The sequence below is a fragment of the Thalia democratica genome, chromosome 2, assembly GCF_965202585.1.
Source record: "Thalia democratica chromosome 2, ktThaDemo2.hap1.1, whole genome shotgun sequence".
NCBI classification, from domain to species: Eukaryota; Metazoa; Chordata; class Thaliacea; order Salpida; family Salpidae; genus Thalia; species Thalia democratica.
The window spans coordinates 24230325-24244150 of NC_139166.1; the positions used below are offsets into that span (position 1 = coordinate 24230325).

The 13826-nt window shown below is 26.2% G+C and overlaps 1 protein-coding gene across 1 annotated transcript; it reads left to right on the forward strand.

Annotated features, from left to right (window-relative positions):
• The first annotated feature begins 426 nt into the window (after positions 1-426).
• Positions 427-13266, forward strand: LOC145828473 (inactive dipeptidyl peptidase 10-like). The gene is made up of 16 exons (XM_082936229.1): positions 427-570; positions 2962-3076; positions 4621-4802; positions 5388-5515; positions 6977-7191; positions 7503-7684; positions 8109-8197; positions 8706-8883; positions 9807-9932; positions 10400-10670; positions 11024-11188; positions 11341-11407; positions 11790-11981; positions 12187-12344; positions 12551-12682; positions 13082-13266. Exons 1-16 carry the CDS (start codon positions 427-429, stop codon positions 13264-13266), a joined length of 2529 nt encoding a protein of 842 aa, XP_082792355.1.
• The last annotated feature ends 560 nt before the right edge of the window (positions 13267-13826 follow it).

Genomic DNA, 13826 nt, shown 5'->3' on the forward strand with positions numbered 1-13826 from the left:
ATTTGTTTACACTGGTGTCAGATTAGAAAAAAAACAATAACACTATACAAAGATTAGTAACCAGAAATGTTTTGTTTTGGAATTTTTTTTTATTCAAATTGCATTGACTTTTAACTTTTCCTTTTGCTCGAAGTTGAAAACATAAAAACTGTGCGGTTTGAATGGAAAGGCAGCGGGATGGAGAAAAGCGATGTTTTGTGCGCGAAATTATTGATCTCTTTCTTTGCTCGCTCGCTATTTCCAGCGCTGCTGAGAACATCTAGGTTTTGCGAAAAAGGCTGAGTACTACGCGCTTCAATCCCCCGATGTTTTGAACCGACAGACCAACTAGCTTAGTGCCATCACTTGACCAGTGCGAAGATACTCGGAAGAACACCAATTTTAAAAGTCGGAATAAAAAAAAGGGTTTCTTTGTGGAACAGCAAAATGTTGGCGGCCTCGAGCGCGAAATCTCATCTTTTCACCGCGTTTTCGCCGGTACTGCCCGGCAGGGTGAACGAAATCAAAAAGTTTTCGTCTGGCGGCTCGAGGTATCCGAAGCAATCGAATCAAAACTCTTCTCAGCAAGAAGTGAGCGATTATGATCCGATTTAGAGAAAATATTAATTCATCAAATAAAGCTTTTAACGATCAGGAAATAAAAGTTTTCTTTAAGCTACGAAAGCTCTACTAGTTGTTTTTGTAGATACAAAGTATCTTTGATAACCAAGTAGCTTTTTGAGTTGAAAAATTAAATTTTAGTTTAAAAATTAAGTTTATTTATAAAACTATTAAAGGTATACTTAGCTAAATTTACAGTCAGTAAGTATTAGTCGTTAGTACAAAAGTTAGATTTCATAGTTTTTTCATGTTTGAGATAAATTTTTGGTGACTTATCGGTTTATAAAAAACATTTTTTTTAAATTTTATTACATCTTTGTAATTTAAAGTATTCTTTTTTTACTATTGTCATTTGTTTCATCAAAACACTTACATATATAACCTTAGGTTATCCCAATATGCCTCTGAAGTTTAACTTTTCTAAACATTGAAAAAAATACGAGTCAGATTGTTAAAAAAACATTTGAAATACAGAATAAAAGTTTTCAACCATATTACTAGCAAAAGTTATAAATTTTTAAAAGGCTTCGAAGTAAAAATGCTACAGTGATAACAATTGTCAGCTTCTAAATTTTCCCGAGATAAAAAAGTACTTTAAAGACAACCAGACAGTCATTTTTGAAAAGATAAAGATAACTAGTTTGTGCTAGTAGTTAACTATTTTTAACAAAGTTCTAATATCTTTCTATATATATTATTTCATTTAATTATTTTATTTCATTTAATTATTTTATTTAATTAATTAAGTTACTTTTTCTGTCTATTTCTGCATTTATTGAAAAATGTAAACAAGTTTAACTTTTATTAGCTTTAATCTTACACGACATACAATACAAGCTTATTCGAAAGTTAATTGAATAAATTTTCTTTTCACCCCTTTGTATCGATAAAATCAATAAAGTTTAAATCTTCTTACCTTACCAAACCTGTTTCTTGAAGGCAGCCTTTACTCAAACCGCTTCTTAACTCAAAGCTGCCTTTATTTAGGATTTTTTACGGTAGCATTGAATATAAATGTAACAAAACGACTTTTGTATGTTTAGTTGCCTAAATAAACATCTTGAATATACAAACCATAAACAACTTAATTGTTATTAGATGAAAATATGGTTTTCAAACATAACAAACAAAATAGTAGCAAAACTCATAAGTATTGTTATCAGTATTTTTTTTTGTTTTACTTTATTCTAGATAATTTAAAAACGATGTATAAAGTGTTTTTTTATTATTTATAAGTTAAAATACACCATTAGTTTATAGTAATTGCACTGTACTTATGTAACTTGTAAGGATTTATAAAAATCTAAGTAATAAATAGAAAGTTTTCAACCCAGTAGCATTAAAAAAAACAACTTTTTGTTATACTTAATTTACGTCTAAATCTTACTTTTAAACCATCTATTTTAAGCATTGTCATTAAAAAAAAAGACATTACTAAATATAAAATTTTTGCTATAATGTTATTACAATTACTACACAGCTACAACCTTGAAAACCGTTTTGGTAAAAAAAGGTATTAAAATTACAAATTAAAAAGATTAATTTTAGTCTAACAATTAATCTGCTTTATCTAATATTCATTTTCAAAAGTAAAAAAATAAATGCATAATTAGATTAATGAAAGTTTACTTTTTCTGTTTGTTCTGTTTTTAGTACTATAAGTTAATTTTTCATAAAGTATGGCTTAATAAATAATGCGCTCAAACTGTTAAAAATAAACAATTAATTAAAAATAAACAACTACCTGTAAAATTAATTAGAAAGTACTTATCAAAATGCAAAAAAAAAGTAAAACTTTTATTTAGGAAATATTATAAAATCATTACGTAAGCTTTCAAGTAATGTTTTCGTTAAAAAAAATCGAAAAGACAAAAATAAATAAGACTTTTTTCTTTATATTTGAAACTTATGCTAACAAAGCATGTAAAAACCAACAAAAATCAAATTTTATTATATCGATTTATTTGCAATGGTTTTTGCAAAAGCTTATTTTATAAAGCTTTCATATAAAAAAGGTTTGTTTTAGTACTAAACTAATTAATATCACTTTAATGTTATAAAAATCATGAAAAATCTAAATTTTGTGCTGTTAAATCTAGCTAACATTCTTACATAAAGTTTTTAAATATTAAACATAACATGTGCACTTAATTTTTTTTTTAATTAGATACTTTTGATGAACAACATTATAAATAAATTTTTACCCAATTAAATATAAAACTTACAGCTGATATCGAAACTTTAATCAAAGTTATAGCTATTTAAAAAATACACATAAAATAATAATGCACATTAATAACATTGATAAAAACTACAGTTCGTTTGAATAAAAGTCTTACAAAACTTTTGATAAACAAACAGGAGTTGGTCGGAGGAGGTGCGGAGGAAAGGAATTGGAAGGGAATGCTGATTGCGATACTCGTCATTCTGATCGTGTGCGGATTCGTAGTGCTCGCTGTGTTTCTCAGCGCTGAAGGTACGTTGCAATTTTCCTCAGAACAGCCTTGAAAAAGTATAAACTAGTTGAAAATGGAAAAATTTTGATATAAAGATTAAAAAAAATTAGGTCTCCAGTTATTCTTTTTTTGTCTTCTTGTTTCAAAATGACGAAAAAAAAGAAATTAAAGTCTAGATGTTTAATCTCGGCTTCTATCTAAAGCACCGTAATCGTTCTTAAATATAAATTACTTTCAGTTTAAAAGTTTGATAAAATGCTATTAAGATTTAGAACAAATTATAGATACTTTCCAAGTTTTAAAATAATTATAAAACCAAATTGCACTATTGAAAAGATGGTTTAATAATTATTTAAATTGTTTTATATTTCTTAAGCATCTTTTAGATACTTTTATACTGTAAAACACACTACTTTATTTTTTGAACATACCAAAAAATTAAAATTAGACATTTCCTTAATTTATTAGGTATCTAAATTTTTATGGTGAAAGTAAAAATAAAAACAAATAATAATAAATAAAAAGTACAAAAACTTATCATTAACGTTAGTTTAATGAAAATATTCACAAAAACTGTGTAAAAACTACAATGCTAAGTCCTAATGTTTTAACTTAACATGCAGTTGGATGTAAATGTTTTAAATAATTCATTGTTAAATTTGGTTTATGCTTATAAAGAGTTTAACTCGTGTTAAGTTTAAGTATTTTATGTTTAAAAAGTTATCAAAGTCTCTATATAAGCTTAAACTTTTTAAAGGGTAATGTATAACATATGCCGTTGTTTTTGGTTTGCCCTTAAAATTAAACTTATGTAATCATTGTCGTTTATAATAATTATTATGCATCAAAAACTAAAAGCATAAATCATAAAATTGCATAAAAACCTAAAAGTTAGCCTCTTTTGACTTTATATATACCAGGCAATATATACCATATTAAGGTTAAAAGAATTCTAAAACAGGTCAAAAAATACAAAAAAAAAGTTCAACTGCTAGATTATAATATTAATATTTCATAAACTGAATGTTTTCAACATATACTTTACACTTAAAACACTTGTCAATAAAAACAACTCTTTTATCGATTATAACACCGAATTTTTGGCATTGTTCGAAACTTTTGTCACGAAAAAAAAAGTAAGAGTGTTAAGAAGTTTTTGTTCCAAATTTATGTCATTTTGAGGTCTGTTACCAAAAATAAACAGGTTCAAAGGAATTTTGCCCATTAATATTACCAAAACAAACTTCGCTAACGATACTTGGATAAATAAACAGTCTGGATTTTTTTTTAAAGAATAATGATTTTACTTTAGGTGCTATTCTAATAATTTGTAAGGCTTTACTTTATCAAAATTTTTATATGAATTTTTATCCAAAACAAAGGAAACAACCATTTAATTATCAAATGATATACGGTATTTTTGAAATTAAGTTGGGAAACTTTGTTTTACGATAGAACAATCAACCAGAAATGTTTAATGTAAAAAAATTCATTGCTAGTTTTATTAAATAATTATTTAAACTTAAATTTTTAGTGTTGAATATGTTCAATTTTTTGTTCTCAGAACCGAGGCTGGTAAACTTTGTCAAAAAAGAAGACATTACAAACAGAATATGGGAAAAAGGATTAGCGCAAGAGCCTCAATGGATTGGTAAAAGTTTTGTTTGGAAAGATAAATGGAATAACGTAAAAGTTAGAGAAAATTCCACAAACGTTGAAAAAAATCTCGTGGAAAACTCAACTCTGGTAATTGTTTAAGCTTTTATCGTATAACTCTTAAGTTAAATTGATTTTTTAAAACCTTTTCGAATAAGATTAAAATTTCTAGTTACTTTTTTTTCAAACAAGAAAAATGTTTAAGCATGTGAATGTTTTCTTATACCATAACAGTTGTGTTCTCATCTACAAAAAGTAGAAGGACTTGTATATTATAGTTAAAAACTAGTTTAAAATACCTATGTTATAATTAATGTGTTCTTTTTTATTCATTTACCAAACAAAACTCTGATTTATAACAAAATCAACCTACAAACTATCATTTATCATACAAACGTGGTCATTTTTTGTTGTTTTAGTAAATAATAATGTAAAACTTAATAAAAGTAAGAAACATAATTTATCAAAAATTATCAACAAGCGATTCTGTTATTGTAAACACTAATCTAAAACAATTAGAAACAAAAACAGTGGTATATGCCGAAAAAAATAAGCTTAATATACTTTTATAGAAAAAAATATATATATATATAAATATCTTCGAATATTATAAATATCTATCCTGAAATGATTTATGATTGAAAACCATTTAAAAAATAACTTGAATATTTTCAGGCAAAGTTTGGCGCCAAGAAATTTCTGATATCCAACAATTTGAAATATGCACTCTTTATTTACAACTTACTTCCAAGATATTCAAAATCTTTCAATGCGGAATACTTTTTATATAACATCGATAATGGGTAAGTTTTAAACTGTTTTTCCTGTATAAAATAATTCCTCCTGCTTTAAACTTATAAGTATAAAAACTGCATTAAGTTGCATATATAACTAACATACACTTCATTAAAAATAAAAGTCTTAACACAAAATTATTTTTTAACTTAAATATATGATTTTAAGCGGTTTTTTAAACAAATGAAGTTTTATTACTTTCTTTTTATTAGTTTGTTCATTTAATTAACAACCTTTTTTAAACAATTTTATTTTTATAGAATTTAAAGCATATAATAATATTTATAAACTTCATTAAAATTTAATCAGGAAGCCATTAAATTGATTTAGTATTTATTATGAAAAATTTAAGTTTATCTGACAACAAAGAGCAAATGCTAAAACAAAAAAGTAAGCGTTAAAGCAGCTAATAAACTTCAAATGAAATTTTCCTTTTACATTATTCATTTGATTTGACTACAAAATCTATCTTTCTTTTACTGTAATTATCGTCTAACAGAAAATTCAAGTTCAAAGCTTAAGAAACTATACTATTATTTGCATCTACAACAACTACCTTTAGTGATAGATAATCAAAATGCTGACTAAATAAATCCTAAGCATGTTTTGTTATTGATTATGGTTTTTGTAAGAACTATTTCTGTTTTTTTTGTAAACGAAAAGGGTATAGTCTTAAAAAGTATAATTAAATCAAGTAAAACCAGTTTTTATATGTCGCAACACTAAAAGTTAATAACTACTTTTTTCGTGCAAGTATGTTAATATTAAAAATCTTTTTGCATACCTTAAACAAATAACACTTTTAATCAACTTAATCAAAAAATGCTATGAGAAAAGTATTAGTTAATTAAGCCACTGCATGACACACGTGTCTGCTTAATTTAGAACAGAAAGTGAAAGCAAACAAAATTATAAAGGTTATTTTATCTTTAAACTATCTAACTGTTACTTTTTATTATTGCTGCTTTTTTTGGTTTATAAAGTTAATTACCAACACTTACAGAAAATTAATAACAATTTTAAGTTAAGTTAGCTTTAACATATGCACATCTACATAAAAGCACAAGCGGAACAAACTTTTTAATTACATGATTCTTAACAGCTTTTAAATATTTTTTTTAAACTATATTTGTTATTTTTCTTGTATTTCCAAATTTAAAAACGACCAAATCAGGTTAAAGTTTTTTTGTTTTTTGTTTACCAGCAAAACATCAAGTTAGGTTATATATATTCAAAATAAATAGGCACATTAAAAAATTTACTACTGTTAAACAACTTCTTTTAAAATTTTATAATTTCTTACAATTATAATAGACATTTACCTTTGAAATATATCTCAAAACTTCTGTTTAAATCATCAGTACGTTCTTTTAAGTAAACCAATATTTTTCATACTTAGTTTAATCTTATTTTAAAAGACTTTATACAATATTGTACAGCTAATACTAACATTATTGATTTCAACACAGTTCATCGCAAAAACTCGTCCACAAGAAAAAGCACACCGTGTTTCAGTATGTCAGCTTTGGGCCTTCGGGAGAAGACATGGTTTACATATACAAAAGAAATTTGTATTATGTGAACGACGCCAGCCGGTTGTTTACAAACAACCATGACGTTTTCCCTATAACTGACGTTTCTCATGAAAGAGTTATGAATGGAATCGCCGACTGGCTGTACGAAGGTACCAAAAATATAGTTTAGATGTATCTGAATGTACGAAAGTTGTTATTTTTAGTTTAAAAAAAAAGAATACTTTGTAAACAAAACTTAAATCTATACCACATTAAAAATTATAAATACTTTTTAAATATTTTACAATACCTTTTTACAAAAAAAATACCTTTTTTCTGCAGCTGAACTCAAGTAAACTTGAGAAATTGAAAATTATAAATAGATGTTTTAGATTAAAGTTACAAAAACCGATAAGAATGTTGAATAACATTATTTTTTTAATTTCTCCCTAAAAGTATACAAAAGACAATAATTATGCAGAGGAAGTCATGGCATCTCACATAGCAAACTGGTGGAACGAGGATGGAAGCTTGCTGGCATTCGTCCAATTTGACGACAGAAAAGTCAAAGAGTCCTTTGTAACTAGATATTTCAAAGAATCGAGTGCTGGGCCTCAGCAGCTCAATGTGTACCCAAAAGTTGAATCTTACCCTTGCCCTAAAGTATGTTCGTAACAAACAAACTAAAAAGTTAAACTAAAACAGTTTAGTCTTATTTTGCGTCATTACCAAAATGTATTATATTAAAATAAACAAAGTACTGAAACTAAATAATAAACTTAGTTAAGTTTTTTAGTTAAAGTTCTAACTTGATTTAGATTTTTACAAAGCTCCAACTTAAGATTTATAAAAAAAAGATTAAATTCGATATATAATAAACTAGAAAATGAAAGTTTTTATCACAAGCTTAAAGTTAGGTTAAAAAAGTTTTTGTTTAAAATTGATTTGTTTAACGTTACCTCTTAGAACTGCCTTTAATAAAGTATGTTTCTTTTAAATTTTAACTTAAAAATTTAATGCATAATTAAAAACCTAAACTAAAATAATTTTAACTGTAAGCTTTATTTAAATACATATTATTATGAAGCCTGGAGAAGAACAGCCAGTAGCGCAATTGAAAGTTTTCAACAAAACATCGCTGAACTCGACTTTGATCGACATACCTCCTCCTAAAAAGTACTTTTTGTTTAACTTGCCAAATATAATGACGTTAAAAGAAAACAAAGAAAACTTAGATTATTTCTAAAAAAAAACTCAAAAGTGAATTTTTTTGATTGGTTATTGTTTTACCCGTAAGAAGTTTTCACTTTTTTAAATTAAAATTAATTCAATTATAAATGCATTAGCTTTTTCTAATTTCAACATTTACAAAAATACCCGTATTAAAATAATATCTTTCAGAGTTTTCACGTCTTATTTTTATTCAATTCTTTTTATAAAGTGTATATTTAAATACACATAGGTTTTGTATTTACTATAATGTTTTTAAATCTGGTATAGTTTTTGATAAAACAGTTAAAAAATTCATCTGCCTTAAAATCTAAAATTATAGATATTTTTTAATTTCTTTAATGTTGCATATGTTAATGGCTTTAAAAAAGTTTAGTTAGAAAACAAAATATTACTACCAACTCTATTGCATCTTTTTAAATTTTTTTGATTTCTACTTAATTCAATATTTCAGCTCTCGCCTCACTCTGCTTCAATCGGTAGTTTGGTCCGGTGGTTTTCTGCTGGTCACGTGGTCTGACAGAGCTCAGCGCGAAGCGACACTCCAGGTGTGTGACGTCACAACAAGCAATTGCCGTGAAGACGTTGCCACGGTCGGACCTAACAACCGAAACGGATGGATTCACGACTTGGTAGAAATGCACTTTTATGTCATTTTAGAGATTTGACGTTTTGCATTTGAATTTTTTTAACTTGTTTTGAAGACACTGCATAGTGTTTTTAAGTACTTGCTTAACCTTTTGAACTAAATGAAAAAAGTTATCTTGGTAAAAGTTTAGTTTTTAAGCTTATACTAAGATTTCGCATGATAACATAAAGTATTTTTTCCCATCGTTAGGTTTTCTGAATAATAAATGAAGCACATTCATAATGCAGAAATTTATGTCAAAACTGCAAAAAAAAAGTTTCATCATTAAATATTCTTGTTTTTTATGTGATTTACATAAGTATACCAAGAACTTTTTCATCAAAGTTTATTGAATTTTTTTATAAAAATGTATAAAATTATGTTAAAAAATTATTACAAAAAAAAGTCCATTAGTAGAAAAATACAAACCAGTGCCTAAAATGAATTTCATTGATTTTATTCGGTTTTTTATAGGATTAATGGAAGAGCTTCTGAGGTAAAACAAAAAAAATGTTAATGTATTACTTTTGAATACTTTATTTTATATATTCATTACTTTGGTTTAAAAACACTATTTTTAAAAGCAGTTATTCGATAAATAAATATCGTTTGATAATAAATCGTTGAAACAAGTTTGTTTTATAGCTTTATCAGCAAAGGGTATTTGTATACTAAAATAAAGTTAAAGATTTAAAAGCTTCATAAAATTTAAAGTTCTAAGATTGTATTCATATTTTATAATCTAAACTTATTAAAACTAAAATAAATATATAAAAAAAATAATATATGCAAATGCTTTATTTTTTACGATATTATATTTAACAATTAAGTGATAAATTTATTTTACAATTTTTGCACGTTTTAGAAAACGTAAAAACAATTGAATTTAAATAAGTAACTACTTTTTAAGACTATTTTTTTTACCAGGCTAACACTCTTCCAATCACAGTCAAAAGAAGTTCAAAATTTCCAAAAGTGATCTTTTGGCTGATGCCTTCTAGTCAAGGAAGATATGGAAACTTTAAGCATATAAGATTTATTAATTTTACAGAGGTTTTCATTTATACTATAATTTGCATGTAAAAGTCGTTTTTACAGTCATTAAACAGTAGTTTTAAAACAACTGTTGTAAAGATTTTATAGAATAAATTTAAATATATATGATTTTTATTTAAAGTTAAGTTTAAGAAAGTTATTTTTTACGTCTTTTTGTAAAATTTTATTGTATTGTGGTAATCTTTTTACAATCTTTAGTATAAACTAGCTGTTTTTATTTTATAATTTCTTTAATAAGTTTATTTTTTCAAATTGTTTACAATTTTTTTGTAAAATTACGTTATATTAACTAGTCACTATATTTGTTAGTTGAAAAAGTTTAAACTTGTGGATATAAATATAATACATAAACTATTTGATTAGTGTTGTATGATAAAAACTAAATTAGTAATAATTTTCCAATAAAAAGTTTTAAACACATCTTCTTCTACGTTTTTCTTCTTAACAAAAGTTGTGTTATCTAGGAAGTGACGGAAAGACACTTTCTCACGGAAGGAAGATTCGAAGTGAGCCGAATTCTCCACTTTCAATCCGAAACGAACTCCTTGTACTTTCTCAGCAGTGAGGAGGGAGACAAACTGTCGCAGCATCTCTTTCATTTGCATGTCGACGCGGAAAACTTGAATATCAAGCCGAAAACGACGTGTCTGACCTGCGAAGACGAAATACCCGGATGCAAGTATCACGACGCCATGTTTTCAGTTGAAAGTGATGCGGTTTTGGTCAATTGTTTAGGTTAACCAAAATTTGTTTTTTGAATATGTACTTGTTGAAATATAATTAGCTGATGTGGATTTAAATTTAATGCATATTTTTATGAGTATGGAGTATAAAGTAAGTTTACTTTTGACAAAATGTTAAGAATGATGTTTATACTTTAAGCATTAGTTGTTTAAAACATTAATATTCATTCGTTAAAAAGTAATTAGTTCTATCGGTATTGCTAAGCTTTTATGTTTTTTATTAATTAAACTTTTGACTTATATTTATTTAAAATATTATAACAATTGTAGTGTTTCTATATTAGCTTTGAAAAACTTGATCAACCACACTAAATAAATTCATCGTTTAATGAAAAATCGAAACAGGGCCTGAAGTGCCAGCCTCTTATCTCGCAAAAATCAAAGGAAACACTTGGACTCATCGATTTACAAATATTGAAGGAGTATTAATACAAAACGAGTTATCCCATCTTAACAGAGCTAATTGCGAGTTCATGTATGACTACTTAACTATCCAAAGTCGCAACAGAAGTAAGCTTTTTTTACTAGAGTCAAAACTACTTAAAGTTGATCAATTTTCTTAACCGCAAGCATTATACAAACTATGTAGTTTATACTAAAATTTAAAAAAGTTTTTTTGTAAAATTTTTTACATGTTTAGATTAATTAATAAAACGTTGTAGACATCAGCGTGCAAGTAGGAAGACCTCTAGACATTGAAGCAGGAAAATTCGGAGTCATTATTGAAATGTAACTTGATTTTTAACTCATCTACTTTTTTGTTTAAATAACTATCCACGTTTTATAGTAATTAGAATACAGAACTGTATTTTTTTAAACTTATAAATTATAAATAACTTTTACTGTTATTGTACTGCTGAGAAAAGTTTTGCTGACTTTTTTATCAGTAGATGAAAAGTAAAAATGTTGTTTATAAATATAAACTGCATTTAGTCATATAGTTTTTTTTTACAAGTTTGGCGGAACTTTCATCTTAAATTAACTTTACATTGATTTACTATTTTTTATATCCTTTTAAGTAGCCTACTAACTAAAAACTATTCTGTTAACTTTTCAGTAGTTAATTTTCAATTACTTTGTGTAAATTAGTTTTTTCTTTACTACACTCTAGCGGAGATATTGGAACGAAACAAGTTAACCATGCTTACAAGTTGTCCTTTTTGGAGTACATGTCATCCAGATACAACATGTACACTATAAGGTTTGATGGCGCCGGCTCATCATTGAGCGGAGAGAATCTTCTACATTCTGCATCGGAAGACCCTGCAAGGGAAATCATAAAAGACGCGAAAGAGATCATTGAGTTGGTTTATGTTATTTAACTTTGAATTTCAAATGTAAAACTGTAAGTATTTAATAAAAGTTTTATAAGTAATATGAGTTTTTGTTTATTTACTTTAATCTATAGCGTTGTATACCTCAGATAAAGTTTTTAGTTATTTTCTGAAACATAAAGTTCCATTTCTAATACAAAAATAACTTTTCTGAAATAAAAAACTTTCCTTCAGCTTCTTAGATGGATCGAAGAAGTATTCGATCGGTGCAGCTATACTGGTTGGAAAAGGATTCGGTGGATACGTATCAATACTGTCAGTTATTGATCCAAACAATGATAAGATGCCTTGCGCGATCGCTAACTCGCCTTTTGTTGATTGGGAAGCTCACAGTTAGTTGTTTGTTTTATTATCTTGATACTTTTATAACAGACGAAGTAGAGTTTGTATCTATAAATAAGCACAAGTTTTAGTCAAATGCTATAATAAACAAGAAATAAAAATTTTCTAACACATTTGAATTAAATACCTAAGTGGCAATTAAAATATACAAACCACTCGTTTTGATTGTATACTTCAATACTTATTATTTAAACAGCATCAGTACCAAGTGAAAAAGTTTTGGGGAAGTTTGAAGAAAACATGAGAAAGTACAGCAAAAACAGCATTCTTCAGTCTTCATTGAATGTAGAAAACAAAAATGTGCTAATATTTCATGGACTTGCTGATAGTTAGTGAAAAATATCTTAAGTTTCTTTTTCAATAATTAGTTTAGAAATAACTTTTTATACTTTTTAAAAAGCTTGTTGCCTAGTCCACTGTTTCTCATACTTTTAGCTGTAGTGTATTTTAAATTAAATATAAAAATGTATAGATTTATTTTTTTAGAATTTTGTGGTTTAACAGTATTTAATTTGCTCAAAATTTAGCTAAAATTTATATTTATCAAAATTAGCTCATATTTTTTTAGTTATAAAAACTATCAAGTTATGAACGACAATTTTGTACATAAACACGTATAAATATCTAATGTTCAACTTCAGTAGTGTAAAAAAAGTACAAATGTTTTATTTGAAAATTATTCCTAAAAATTATTATTTTTTTTAATCTTATAAAAAATTATTCATAGGAAAAATACATCATCAACACACGGTGGCGCTATCAGAACTTTCTAAATCACGTAACTTCGTTGAAGCTATATTCTACGCTACACAAAGATACAAACTATCCGATAAAATAGACCAGTATGACGTGATAGAGAAGTCCCAATCATATGTACTATCGTGTTTCAGAGCCTCTCCACTATCCGTGTGAAATGTAGCTTAATTTCATCAACTTTGTGTATAACTCACTGTGGATATGTGATTTAGTAAAAAATTAGGAAGAAAAAGTATGTCAATCAAGAAGAAACACGTGACAGTTTTTAAACTGTAATTAATTAATTGTTTTTTACGATAAAATTTTCAATTAGTTTATTGAGCTATTTTTAATAGTTATAGGTTTGTACTTTGAAACAAGTAGCAGGTGTCTTTGTAAATGACGAACTTTTACAACATGGAAAATTAAAAACAATACCATGTGAAATAAATATCCTGTATTAAAAGAAGTTTTACTTCTTAGTTTTCTAGTTATGACATAATTTTGCAATTCCTTACCATAAAACTATAGAACATGGTATTACATCGATTGCTTTTAATAGATATAATGTACATTTGAATACATAAATTACTATCAATATTGTGTTTAGTAACGACAATCAAAATTTATTATATTTTAAAAGTTTGTTTTTTAGTTAAACAAAAATTTTACACAAAACAATTTTCTTGTACTTTCTACTATATCTATTTCAATTGTAAAGTATCACGTGAAAAAAT

Bases quoted from the DNA above. Each gene is read 5' to 3' on its own strand.
- LOC145828473 (XM_082936229.1), top strand. From the start codon at position 427: ATGTTGGCGGCCTCGAGCGCGAAATCTCATCTTTTCACCGCGTTTTCG. The intron at 8,884-9,806 runs GTAGAAATGCAC...TTTTTTTACCAG, and splicing joins ACGGATGGATTCACGACTTG to GCTAACACTCTTCCAATCAC. The intron at 12,683-13,081 runs GTTAGTGAAAAA...AATTATTCATAG, and splicing joins ATTTCATGGACTTGCTGATA to GAAAAATACATCATCAACAC.